General features: G+C 47.2%; 1 protein-coding gene across 3 annotated transcripts in view; it reads left to right on the forward strand.

Moving 5' to 3' along the window:
- Positions 1-14,589, forward strand: part of LOC111850541 (transcription factor COE1-A-like) — a 113,233-nt gene that overhangs the window by 83,441 nt on the left and 15,203 nt on the right. For all 3 annotated transcript variants that reach the window (XM_023824535.2, XM_023824551.2, XM_072706400.1), the window contains exon 11: positions 8,263-8,351. In XM_023824535.2, the coding sequence (XP_023680303.1) occupies positions 8,263-8,351 (89 nt within the window). The remainder of the gene's footprint in view (positions 1-8,262; positions 8,352-14,589) is intronic.

A 14,589-nucleotide genomic window follows, 5' to 3' on the forward strand; every position in this document is an offset into this window, starting at 1 on the left:
AGTCACAGAGTAACTCAACTGGACGGTTGAAACAAAATCTTGGTCTGGATTTTAACTCTCTGGATCTGAACTATCAACCTCCGGCTTTTATCTCCATCCATCCAGCCAGCACATTCAGCACAGGGTCAGGGTAAAATCTGTCTGCTGATCAAGAAAAATGGGTCAAAATGGTCAATAACCACGTGTAATTGGTCAGCATCTCATCAGAACTCATCCACTTACAATTTCAGTGAGAGTTGAACCTCTGTTACTGTTATATGTGCTGGTGCCCTGCGATGGATCCGTGCTCTGTCCTGGGTTATTCCCTGAGTTATGCCCATAGCTTCTGGGATAGGCTCTGGACCCCCGCAACCCTGCATGGGACAAGCGGGTATGGAAAATGGGTGAATGGATGTGGTCCTTAAATGTTTCTTACTTAACGTTTCTTTTTTTAAAAAAAAAAAAAAGTAAAGAAACATCTTTTTTTTTGCCCTGTAAACATTCTCTTGCATCAGTGTCCTTACCGGCAGTTTCCCGGATTAAGAAACACCGTCTATTTACTATAATGGCCTAGGATTTTCCAACATAAATGGCGTCAATGGGTTTATTGGAAAAAGTGGTAAGGAGCGTAACGTTCTGTGGTATCGATCCGCGGAATGGCATCGGCTGAGGAAAAAAAATAACCAAAGTGAAGTAAGCAGGAGCGTGAGGCAGTAATTCGGGCTTATTGAAAGGCATGGCTCGTCGAGCATCGATTGCTATCAGAAGCGCACGAGACCCCACCCTGGAAAAAGGGATCGGTAGGAGAAACAGTTTACTATGCGATGCGCGTACGCGGAGATGCTAAGCGCGCTCCCGGATGATGAGACCCGGATCAGCGCCGGGTGTCGGAGCCGCAATGGGCGTCTCCGGGTCCCCTGCACCCCCGTGAAGCAGCCGGCAGCCGAACGGCTTCTTCCTCTTACCCATTTGTTACTGCTGACTTTGGGGCTGAAAAGCATCCCCACTCACCCCCCACCCCCCATCCTCCCCCTCCCCCGCACTCCTGCATCTCCTCCAGGTCATTATTGTGAAATATGACGAGCCCTAGATCTGACTTCATGAAATTTCAATGAGCATTGATCCGTGTGATTGCAAGGAATCCTTCAAGTAGTGCCTGACGCCAGCCATTAAAATCCAGCTCATTTGTGTGTTTAAATCGCTAGTAGGAAGGTTTTTTTCTATTATTATTACTATTCTATTAGTGTGTGCGTGTACGTGAGTATAATAAAACTGTATCCTCTGGGATTTTAGAGATATCTATATCGCAGTATTTAGGATAGCTGATGAGGTAATTAGAACGGGTCATTTCTCCGAAAATATTTATGAAACGAGGGTAACTTGACGTCTACATGTTCCCTTTCTTGTGGAAAGTACCAGTTGGAGATATATCGTGATTTTTCCTTTATTTTCAGGCTACATTTTGCGTGGTGCATTTCATTGTCAAAAAAGCGTTATTTTTGATGCAAGCCGGAAAACCATACAGTAACAAGAATTCACCAAACCACAGCACAGGGGGAAAAAAGCCCAGTGTTTTATGCAGCTGTAATTATGTCACAAGAAGTTTTGTCAAAAACTCAAGTCAAAATAAGGCACAGCGGGATAAACTGCACGGTTCTTATTTTTTCTGAAAACATCATCGCTTGGCCGGGGGTTGGGGATTTCGAGTGACATTTTGCACTATAATTTACCAGTTTGGAATGAATGAGAAAATGACAGTGAAACGGTTAAAAGCACGTTTCTGATCTGCCTCAAATGCCGCTGTTGTGGCTTTGCGCGGCGCTATATTTAGGGCGAGCCAAGGTGACGCTGTGGAGACAAACTGAAGCAATTTCACTTCCCCTTTTTTCAGATGCTTGGGAACGATTTTTGACGAGTTTATTCGGCTCTCACGCGTGCGTATAAAAGGATTTTTTTTAATTCAAAGAAATTTCGATTCAAAGAATTGCTATGTTGTGGGACGCAATTGTCCATAAACGTGAACTGTGCCAGTTATGACGGTATTACTGTGTGAGTTCGCGAAGCTTCCCCGTCGGTCTCGTTTGGCTGATTGTTGATGCACTGTAACTCTACTGCCTTCCTTCCTGCCCGGTGCATAAATCAGCACAGGCTTGACTGCCTCCTTTGCTTTGTGTCATTTAACATGTAACTTAAAAAACTAAACGTTCCCAGCGTCGACGCCGCACTTAAGCGCAAAAAACCGACGTCCACTGATGAAATTTCACGAGACAGACTTATTTTTCATTTTTTTACTGTCCTTATTAGGTTATTTATTTATTATCGCCTGAAATCAGAGTTCTCCTCCAGCCGCACATGCAGAGGATGTATGCCTAACAACTGGGAATGTGAAGCGGGACAAATTACTCATACTGATGCATTTTAACCACAAGCATTAAAGTAAATTAATATTGATATATAACGATTACGAAATGCATGAAAAAGTTGTTCCGTGATATAAAAGGCTGAACATTTGTTTGAATATAATTTCCGGGAGGTATTTGGTTTTCACAGCATGTTAGTGTTCTTGCCTTAATTTCGATCTTTACTGTTCTGAGATCAGTCAGCACAGAACAGAGGAGAAATTGCCCCAGGCTCAGACAGCCTTTAGTAAGTATATATTATCTGCTTGGCTAGTGAGTAGATTGTACTGAATGTGGAATCGATAACAATGGACGGGTTAACAGTTCCTGACATACAAAACTGCAACACGCTGTTTATACAGGGGGAGTGGGTCCATCTATCTCCATATCATCACATTAATGGGCCTTTTACAAGTGCCCCGCCCTACCCTGCCCCCCCCCCCAACATGCACGCACAACATGCACGCCTGCCCATGATTACAGGAAGACCATTTGAATATGATGTATTGGCAGGCTCTTGGGGTTGGGGGGGAGGGGGGTCACCTCAGTGACGTTGTGCTTCTAGGGGGGCCGTCTTTACTTTGTATGTTTATACGTGTTTCATCACGCAGCCTTGGAAGCGGCCGAAGCCGTGACAGGATGAGCACGGGGGTTTCTGGGACTCGAGGTGCTTAGAGGTCTATATTCAGGCCAGTATATTTAAATATTTTCATTTTGGGGACAGTCTGCTAAATTATATATGTCCCAGGGGGCGTATTGCTATTCAGTTTAAGTCTTAATGCTGTAAGACTCCGTGGTCAGTAATATTTAGCTGGACTTCTCAGGCTCAGGGCTGTTAAATCGCCCTCCTGCTTCCCCTGCCAGCTTCGTGACCTATTGAGCTCTGATCCGGAGCAGGACCGGACCATTAGGGACCGTTCAGCACACGGCGGATGCTGAAGAAACGCGTAGGCCAGACTGAGACAGGAAGTGTGTGGCGTTTTCTGTAAGGGGAGGAGCTTCCCTGAAGACAGAGGAGAGGTAGCCAATGGCCAGCCTCCCCGGGAGGCTGTGTCCCCGCCCCCTGGCATCACGGCTGCCGGTGCCACAGAGTAGTGTGCCGACTGTCCCAGCAGGAGTTACCAGTCCATGTCTCTCATTTACCTGCTGGTTTTATCCAAAACAACTACAGTACAGAGAAGGGTTATAATTTATGCTGTCTGGGATTTGACCCCACGACCTTTGTGTTGTTAGGGCAGCACTCAATTTGTTGAGCTACCTGAGCACAGTTTCCCCTTCCCTCCCTCTAGTTTCCTCATTTTTTTTGACTCCCTCGACGGTGTTTAATGGCCGCATGACCCACGGGGTGATGAATGGACATTCAGGCCCCTCAACGGCCTCCCCAGCCAGACACGGGTCAACGGATCGGAGCCCGATTTCCGCAGGAAATGTACAGGCTGCTTGCCACCCCCCCCCCCCCCACACCCCAGGGCCAACAGAAGGAGATCGGAGTGAAAGGAAAAACATAACGGCTCACAGATTAACGCTGCATACCTGTGTCCATTTTAAAATATGCCTGTTTGGCACCGGCCAAATTTATGTTCTGAATAAAGTAAGACAGACAAACATAATGGTAGCTTCTATTGAGATAGACACACATAATGTCAGTTTATATGTTCAGGAAGTACATGCCTTAATTAATTAAACTTTAATATATCCCCTTTTTTCATTGTGGAAGTACCATTAGTAAGTAATTATGAGTAATCTGTTTTGGACAAGCATGAAAGATGAAACACAGTTACAAAGCATGTCTGTAATGTAGCGAAACAGTGAGGCTTGGCTCATTTTTAATAAAAGAGAAACAAGACATGGATAGATAGAAACTTCATTAATCCCGGTGGAAATCGCATATACTGAAGGAAATCTGGGAAAACACAGAGGGCTTTAATGCAGACGGAAAGGGAGAGATTGGGAACGTCGTCGATCCCATCGATCATTTACATTCTGATGGTTCTGACTCATTCTCTGTGTAGAATTCCAACTGATTCCCAGCTTGACCCTTTCATCCCCAGCGGCTCTCAGAGATACTGATTCAGGATATAGTGGGACTGTTGAGGTTAAGTACTTTGCTCAAGGTTACTACGAGAACTCGACCCAGGGTACCGAGTAGTCTGTCTCCGCTTAGACATCTCACCATTACATCCTGCACTTTATCCGCAGCGGGATTTATTTAAACGCTCCCAGCAGAGCTTGGAGCAAATTCCACTAATAGGGGGGACACCGATTCGTTCCTGAGGTGCCGCCGAGAATCGTTTGATTAACGGTAACTGAAACAAAAGAAAGACGGAGTAGGATTTGGGAGAACAGAAGACGCCAGCGACCTCTCGGTACAGGGCGATCTCTCGGTACAGGGCGACCTCTCGGTACAGGGCGAGCGTGTGACCCTTTGAGTTCACAGCTGGGCAGGTGTGGTATCAGTGCTGTTAAGTTAGGATGGTGTGTCCGTGATCAGAAGGTCGGCGGCTCAAATCCTAGAGTGGTTTTACCATTGGTCCCTTGAGCCCTTAACCCAGTTGTTCCAGGAACTGGCTGACCCTCCATTCTCAAGAAATGTAGATCACTTGGGATGACAGTATCTGCTAGATAACCATGCAGGCCACGCCTGTGGAAATGGGCCCTGGGGCAGTTAAACAGGATGGATGCTCCGCATTGTCACTGTCTCTGTGTTGGGGTGCAGCAGTAGACCCGTCGCTCGTCTCGCCGATTTGGCGCTCTCTCCTGGCCTGGTTTCTCCTTCCTCCCCCGTGTGGGACGTTCTCCGCCTGCCAAACTCCTCATTTCTGTTCCTGCCAGCCCGTTAATGATCCTCCGTCATGTCGCGCAAATAACACGAGCACCTTTGACGCTCACGTTTGCGTAGCTAAACCTAGTTGACGTGACAACGGGGAAGAATTGGCTCTCTGTCTTTATAGATTCCCGTAGCTCCTCCTTCCTCCGCACCTCCTGGGTTGAGGGTTCAAATTTTGCTCTCAAGTCTTTGTGTGCATGGAGAATCAATGTTTGAAATGCAGTTAAAGTGTACCGGAGTCTCCAAATTGCCTAAATTTGGAAATTTGCGGAATCCCATCCGAGAAGTCCCTTGCCCAGGTCACCCTGATATAGTCAGCAGGGGCTATGTTACAGAATCTTCCTAAGGTACGACCTTACAGATCCTAGCTTAACTGTTTGGTAACCATGGTAACTAGGGTTAGAACCTGATTTAGGGAAAAAAAAAACATTGGGCAAACAGTGCCTATGTCAATATTTCGATCCTGACGTAAGGCAGGAAACGTGTATTACACAAGCTTCCTAACTTCTGAAAATCTTAAATAAACTCTCCTAACTTTAGGATAACCGTTAAGCTGTGCTCACTTTCACTTTATCACTAAACTTATTTTATTCATGTGGCCTCTGTCTTTACCCAACCAACAAAATGTCAACAGGCGGAACCTATTCATTGAGAGGCCAATGGCAGACTAACGGTGCGTTGCGGTTTGATAACAAAACGCTCGTTAGTAGATACATGCTTCAACAGACTATCGTCCTGCAGTTAGCTGAGCAACTACGATTGTCTTTTGAGCGGCCGACCTGGCGCATTGGGGCCCTCCCGGTTGTGGTGCAACTGACAAATCCGCTTCAGGTGTTTGCTGAAGAAGATGTTCACAGTGAAGCGGATGTAAAACATGTCGGCCTGCTATGTCACGTAATTTAACGGAAATGGCGACGGTAATTAGTCATTTGGCTGCTCATTATATACAGTTTCTAAGAGGAGAAGAACCATAATCAATGAAACTTTCTATCACAACTATTAGATGCTTGGTGTAACTGGACTACTTTGTTATTAAAAATATATATATTATTATAATAGAAATTAAAAAGTCACGTCGGTTGCTAGGTAACAGATTCAAAAGTTGATGACCAAAGCTGGGTTGAGTATTTAGGATTTCATAACCTGAGATAAGAGGATTCCTAAAGTTAGTTAGGATTTGCTTCTGTAATACCAAATTGGGAGAATTCCTATCTTATATTTGGATATTTACAGGGAGCCTGCCCTGCATATGGAGTCATGGAAGTTTGAAAGTTTAGGTTTTGTTGGTAGTCTGACATTTACTACAGCACCAGATGCTGTCTGGGGCCATGCAGATCTTAGTAAGGATGTGTTTCCAACATTAGTTCAAGAAATAGATGTACAAAACAAAATTAACGCATATAGTTTAATGAATGCAATAAATTTGCCTTTTAGATTAAGGTTATTCTTGTGGCATCAGTCAAAGAGTTTCAAAGAACTGATACTTTGTGCTCTGTGATGCATTTGTGGGAACATTAAAAACATTAAAAAGCTCTCAGAAGTTGTTTTTAAAGATGATGAAGAGCTTTTGTTGCATCAGAACTTCTCTGGAGTTGAACATGAGTACCTTAATATTAAGGGCTTTCATGGCACTTTCTGAGAGTTTGTTTAAAGCTATGCACTTGCAGAAGTGGTTTCCCTTGTGACGTCCCCGTCACGGAGGTGACAGCTGTCAGCACAGACGCATAAACACGGCTCTGTCCTCTGGGGTGAAGGACGACCACTTGCGTTTCCTTTTTGACAAGATAACGCATTTACCCCAGTAATTGCAGCGCCGCATTTAAAAGGAAATGCCCCATTTTCAGCTCTCAGATTATCGTGCTGCTTTTCTGATCGGCACAAATGACTTCATTGAATGAGTGCGGTCGGCTTTCGGGGGAATGCAATGCGGTCATTAGCCTGTTTTTTAGGCTGCTGGAGCGTCAGGTTCGCCGGTTTCTCAGAGCAAAACACTCTTCAGTCCATCACTGATCTGTTATTCAAAACTAGGTGGAAAGTTCAGGTCCAGAAAGGACAAATCCAGACCAAGATTTTGTTGCAGCCAACCGGTTGAGTCCTCTGTGAATCTGTATGCTCAACTGGTTGGTTGCAACAAAAATTTGGTCTGGATTTATACTTTCTGGACCTGTACTTTTCACCTCTGGGGTGTGGATCATGTGGTTAGGCCGCTGTGCTTGTTACTCAAAGGTCGTTAGCTTGAATCCCATCCTTAGCAGGATAGTCACATCTTTGTTTGGCCCTTGAGCGAGGCCCTTAACCATCCAACATGTTCTAAAGCAGGGATGGGCAATCGTACCCGCAAAGGGCCGGTGTGTATGCAGGTTTTTTGGATAACCTTTAGCTCACCTGTTCAAACCCAGGTGTGAGGACTCTTCAGTCAATCAGTCCTCTAATTAGTAATCTAATTTGGGAGCTGTAGCGAAAACCTGCACACACAGCGGCCCTTTCTGTATAGCATGCCTACCTCTGTTCTAGAACCTTCTATTAAATGGTCTGAGCCTGTGCTTCGACCCCAGGCCTCATTTGTCTGTGTGTGTCTCAAAGGAGTGAAGGTGGCATATGTGAAAAGAAGCATTCCAATGTACCTGTGCAAGCAGAGCTTCACTTTATTGCCCACCTCACGTCTTTGTTTCTTTGTGTACCGTGAAGCCCGCTTAGCGCCCTTGCTAATGGCGATACGCTATAGCATTGTTTCACCATCGTGCTAACGTTGGTTCACTGTCATGCTAATACTGCTTCTACATCATGCTAATATTGCTTTGCCTGTCACGCTAATGTCACCGCCAAATTATGCTAACGTTGCTTCGGTATCACCCTAACTTTGCTTCAGCATCGCACTAACGTTGTTTCGGTGTCACCCTAACGTTGTTTCGGTATCACCCTAACTTTGCTTCGGCATCACGCTAACGTTTCTTCGGTATCATGCTAATGTCGTTTCGGTATCATGTTAATATCACTTCCACGCCATGCTAGCGTCAGTTTCGCTTTAAAGTACACTGTTGCTTCTCTGCCACCCAGCACTGAACGAGCCCACCATCGACTACGGCTTCCAGAGGCTGCAGAAGGTCATCCCACGACACCCCGGAGACCCAGAGCGCTTGCCAAAGGTCTGTATTTTTCTTTGAGCTCCCGCAAGTTTTAAAGCAAAGTCACCCCAAGTCCGAGCCGCTCCCCCCTATCTCCCTGGGCTCCGGCACAGTGCCATTAAATCAGAATAAGTCTTTGGTCCATCCTGACAAGACTACATAGAAACAGGGACTCAGAGAGATGAAAAGAAGAATAGCATTATTTTCTTTGGCTGTTGACTTTTATTTTTATTCATAAGCTAAATATAATACATATATGCACCAATCTCCCTGTCTTGGCTCTAGATTCAGAGCTTGTGTTGGGTACGTGTTTGTGTGGTCGTTATATACTTCTGTAAATGTCTAATAATGCTATATATATATATATATATACACACACACACACACACACATATATACTTTTATAGCCACCTTAAACGAACTTCCACAGATTTGGGGATTTCATATAGTGTTCAAAGCGGTACAGAACACAAACCGATAGCGAACACTAGGAATTCTGCTGACATTGTACAGTTGCAGCAAATACAGCGTGTACTCCTGTTTCATTTGAGTACTGCATAGTCCACGCGTTTCGGACAGCGGCAATTTTTCACCTTAGGCTACGAGCCATATTCTGTCATCAGTAATGAGAGCATCAGCGGGGTCTTTGTGTAGGAAAGTTGTATCTCGGAGTCCTCTGTCTACGTCGCGAGCCACGACCCTTCAGGAAGTGTGCGATATGAGCAACGGAGACGTCAAGCCAATGGAGACTGACAACGGACACCCAGACGCCGCACCTGCTGTTTATCTAGTTCGGTGAGGGGGCGGGTCGTTCCAACACGGTCCAGCGGGCTTCCCCGTGCCACCACAAGCGAGCCATTACTGGGAAATCTATCGTAACGATTGATAGCTGCCGGATAGGCCTGATATTGTTGGTGCGGGTGGTACCAGTTTTACCGAAAATGTCCACATTGCCAGAGGTGTCAGTAAAAACCCGCAAAATCCCCTGGGTCCTCCAGAAGAAACGAGTGACTTATTTTGTCAGTTGTTGACAGGTGTTGTTGACATGTACAGTAAAATCGACAGAAGAGACCCAGACCGCTGGCTGGGTGGAAAAGAGCCATGTCATAACTTAGTCATTTCAGACTTTACAAGACTGGTACTGACTGCCTAACCCCAGCCCTGCCCCCACTGCTGAAAATCCGTAGAGCTCAGCTGGCTTAGCTAGGTTACATTCCGCGCGCAGTTCAACACGCATCCTCATGGGGCGCTATCTTTGTTAAGTTCTAGATGAAGAACTTTGGAATAACTTAAGCTATGATTCCACGGAAAGGAAGTGATGTCAGAGGGAGAAGTCACATGGGCGGGGAGAACATTTTTCCAGGAATGGATAAGCCACATGGTGCGAAATACTCCCGGTTCTGACCGCGGTCCCGCTCGCCATCGGATCTCAGCGTGAGTGTCTGGCTCCGCTCAGCCTGCTGTCAGGGTCACACCCTGACTATGCCCTGCACCTCCTCCAGCCCGAGAACACCAGATCCGTCTCTTCCTCCACCCCCCCCTTCTCTGCCCTCCGCCGCTCTGTCAGGACCGCCGCCCCCCCCCTCGCTTGTACACTTTAGCCTCCGTGCCCGTACACAGGAGGAGCCGCTTGCTCTAATCTCGCCGTCGATGCTGGACCCAGACACCCGCGCCGTGAACCCCGCACTGCCAAATTTTACCACGTGGAAGGAGCAGGTTACGGCAAAGGGCAGGTGTGTGGAAATGGATAGGAGTCTTCTCTCCGCCGCCGATGAAAGCCATAGCGATGGGTGATGGTGACCGATGCCCCATGCAAGTGGAAGATAGTCACGATGTCCCAAACCCTGAATTGTGGCGTCTTTGTGCGGTCGTGTGTGTGTGTGACAGACCTCGTGGAGATGGGAATCCAACAAAGAGACAAAGCAAAGACACGACAGTTTCCAGCTCGCTCCTTCCTAAAGCCAAGCATCTTAAGTTGAGGGTTCGATTCAAAAGTTAAAATGACCTTTTCCCGACGTTTTCCTCTTTATTTGCTTTTTTTTTTGTCGAAACCACAAACACGGGAATATTCTTTTAAAAGAACTGGTCGTCTCTTAACCTCAGTTTATTCGAATTAATGATAAAATCTGAGATTTATGTGTGTACTAAATTTAACAAGCAGTTAGATAATATTAATATTGATATTGCCAGAATGTTTTGTTCTCTAGTCACTGGCTTGGGCGTTGATAAATCGGTCTCTCCTTTTGTGGGGGCCATTGGGAGGGGGTTGACTTGGTTAACAGCCCCCTCGGCCCCGCCCCGTTGCCCCGCCCCCCCCGTCTCCCCTCCTCCCAGTAGAATTCCGGCGCTGAGCGTGGCCTGGTGATCCATCATTGTGATGTCATCCGTCCCAGGCTGCCTCCTCACAGGTCAGCTCAATCAGAGCCTCCGCCGGCTGGACTTTGTTACCGCGGTGACGGTGTCACAGGAAGGAGGGAGATGCGGGAATGGATGGAGACAAAGAGGCATTCAGTAAAACAAAATAAATCAGCTCTTTTCACTTTTAAAGAATTGCTGCAGGTTTATAAGTCTTTTCTTTGGCCTGTTTTTTTTTTACCCAGAAATCCTTGTTTTTTTGCTTTGTTACTGTTGGCTGTTCACTCATATCATCCTCTAAACAGCATAGTACTCTTGGCCTTTAATTAAATTATGTATGAAGTGCTGTAGTTTTTTATTGATATCTTTTTCAGATGAAACAAATCAGTCTATTATGATTTTTTTTGTCTTTGCTAGCTTCTGATTTCAGGCCTGATTTCTTCTTCCTTGGTATTTTTTCAGTCTCTGGAAAAAAAAAACAGATGGGTATTTCTGCTAGGGGTAACGGATACTCGATGATAAAATTAGCTCATTTGGTGCATTTTTTTCCCCCCGGATCCCCTAAGCAGCATAAAAGCCTGTGTCCTTCCTCTGTCTCCGTCTGGACCGTGACGTGTCTGAACGCGGCCACCAGCACGTGGCAGGAGTGAGAGACGGGCCCCGAACAGACGGCATATTAATCCATGTGAGGGGATTATTTGATAGCGCGACCGTCATTGTTCAGTGAACATTCGCGCTACGGCTCTGCGGCTGAGCTCTTTGGCCGGGTTTTCCAAAGGACAATCTGTGGCCCCTTTTTGTTTCCCAATCCTAACCCCCCCCCCACCCCCCAATTTCATTTTCTTTATTTATTTATATATTTTTTGCACCTGATTCCCTGTCTGGGCTGCCGGAGCCCCGCCGTGAGTTACGATATCTGGGAACAAAGGCAGCTCGAGGCACCAAACTGAGAGATTTGGCTCCGAGCGCTGAGCGTGGATTTCGGTGCAAAAAACTAGGATGTCCATTCATAAAATAAGAAGCATGGGAATCCAGCCAAACAACCAAAGGCTCTGTCGCACGTCGGCGGTCCTCTGAACGAATTCGTTCTAACTGATAAAAGGTCGACCAATAGGTAGAGGTCTCAGGGGGTCAGAGAAACTTAAAGGATGTTGTTGGGCTGCGGGTGTTTTTTGGGGGAAAAACGTTGCAGGTGAAAGTCCCACAGTTGTTTCTGTCTAGTTGGGAGGCCGCACGTGTGCACTGCACACGCGCTCGTTTGGAAAGCGTGCCCCCCTTGAGTCCCTCACGTCTGCCCCTCGACAAGCCTCCGGCAAACTTTAAAGTGATTAATCGTTTTCTGAGAGGCCGATTAAGGCAGAAAGCGAGCTAAAGACCCGGAGATCGATCTCTGAGTATGCCGCGCATACGGCCGCGTTCCTGGGTGATACCGGGAGTTGTGGACAGAACGCCTGCTACTGTCCGTGAAATACAGCGTCCGGTGAAATATCGAGGAGATTGTTTTGCGGCTGTTCTGTTTGTTTGGACCAATATTTCGACCAATCAGATACAAGACTCAAAAACAGTTTGTCTGATTGCCCAATCAGGCCTTGAGGGACTGGGTTGTGTCAGCTTCCCCCTATAACTCAGTGTCACATTTAGCCAGGCATGCTTAGCTGCCTCCCAGCCGTACCCTACCTGCTGGTGGATGGAGCGAGGTATCGAGTCACCTGAATCCGTGTTAACGGAACACAAGGCTGCCGGGCAAGGCTGCCCCTCTCAAGGACTCGCCAAGGTGTGCTAAAAACAGACTGGAAGCTTCCACCGGATTGCCGCCGGTACCTGGGTATCCAAGCTTCTATTGTTACCAAAACATGGATCCTGTTTGCTGTACATCTTGAGCAAGGTTCAGAAACCGCAGCCAGCGCCTTTGCGTACCTAGGCGACCCTATACGCGTAACATGGCTGCCAAATGGCATGTCGAGCTCGTGGGCGACCAAGCCGCTAATTTTTAGCGCGATCCGCCTGGCCATATTGTTCATCTCTAGAGGGGCAGGCGTAGCGACACAGCTGAGTGAGACAGGTGTATTCACAGAGGAGCGACGGCCTGCAGACCGCGGGCCCATCTGTCGCGGGTCTTGCCCTCCGCTGTGAGCGCCTCACTGTGGCCGATCCCGGCAGGGCACCCCTCCCTCCCACACCCCGGTGACGTTGTGCTCTGTGAACCTTTCTCCGTGTAGCGGGAGGGAGGGTTCAAAAAAGTGTGACATCATTCTTTCAGCCTCCCTTGGGCCACACAGTGCAAACCAACAGGAGCCTCAAACCACACTGAGAGCATTACAGTCAGGCCCGTAGCTAGAAATTCAAGACTCCCTGACAAAATGTCACCTTAGGCCCCCACTGCCCAATAAAATTCATAATTTTGCATATTCAAAAACAGATGGGTATTTCTTCTAGGGGTAAATACTCGATGATAAAATTAGCTCACTTGGTGCACGTTGTTTTTTTTTTTTTTGCCCCGGATCCTCGAAGTGGCAGCGTCCTTCCTCAGTCTCCGTCTGGACCGTGACGCGTCTGAACACGGCCACCAGCACGTGGCAGGAGCAGGAGACGGGCCCCGAACAGACGGCGTATTAATCCACAACAAGAGAATCAATCAAGTTTAAAAAAAAAGAGCAGTACGATTTTATTGTAAGTCTATATTGAAGCATAGTGCGACCTCGTTTTGTTAAACATGATTGATTCTCTTATTGTGGTCCAGCACTCTGACATTTATAGTACTAGGAGTGAAGCCCGTTCCATGTTCAAGGGCCCCCGTAAAGTGTTGGGGCCCTAAAATCTACAGGGTTTCCTTGCCCCTGCAGCAGCCCTGCTTACTGCTGGATATGGGCCTCGCTGTCAGATCGGCGAATTCTTCTACATGGTGTGATGTAAATGTATACAGGGCACTGAAGACGTGTTACTGAGCGGGAAGACAGGGCAGAGGTCACGGCGAGGGGGTGTAGCACAAGGTGTTTAAATGGCGTGCGGGCGGGGCAGGGCGGGGGGGGGGGGGCGGCGACGGCGGTGTTTAACAGCACCGGGCCAGGCCCCCGGCAGAGGAAGCACTGCCGCTCCTAATGAAATCAAAGTCTGCAGTAAATGGAGTGGAGGGTCAGGGGGTGAGTGCGGGAAGGATGACATCACCATCTCTGCCTTTCCCGTCAGGATAATGACTCTCACCTCGGCCACATTATGTCTCTGACAGAGCATTAGGAGATGATGAAATTGCAGATGAACAAGTGTACGGGGTGGGGAAGTGTAATTGTGCACTGCTTTGTCCTGGGCCCACCCAGAGAAGCGTGACAGTATCCTCTCTGCTTTTGTGAAGTTTATACATTCTCGTGGTATCACTTGTCTAATACCACCAAGTCCTCGCAGTGTTTTGCGTTGAATGATTCAGCTTTTCTGATTCAGACTATGTTAATTCTGACTTGCATTTCAATCGCTTAGCAGATGCTTGTCCCCAAAAGTGATGTACGATTCCTGGATTAGGGGTTAAGGGCCCTGCTCAAGGGCCCAATAGTGAAATCACTCTGCTGAGCCTGGGATTTGACCCAGTGACCTTTTGATCACAGGCACAGCACCCTAACCCACTACTGGTCACTCACTGGCAGCCCGGCCCAGGAGCCCCAGTCGTCTCCCTGTCAGCCATATGCTTACAATGTAATGTCTGCCGCACTTTGAAACGTCTCTTTGGACGGAAGCATCTGGTAGATAAATGAATGTAAACACGAGCCACGGCAGGTCGTCCTAAGGAGGCCTGCGTGGAAAATTTGGAATATAGAGAATAATCTACCAGATACAAGGGAAGTACGACATTGAGGAGGGAAATGATCACTTGATGATGTGAAAAAAAAAAATGCACAAAGCATACATTTGCTGG

Source organism: Paramormyrops kingsleyae, chromosome 24 (assembly GCF_048594095.1).
Source record: "Paramormyrops kingsleyae isolate MSU_618 chromosome 24, PKINGS_0.4, whole genome shotgun sequence".
Taxonomy (NCBI): domain Eukaryota; kingdom Metazoa; phylum Chordata; class Actinopteri; order Osteoglossiformes; family Mormyridae; genus Paramormyrops; species Paramormyrops kingsleyae.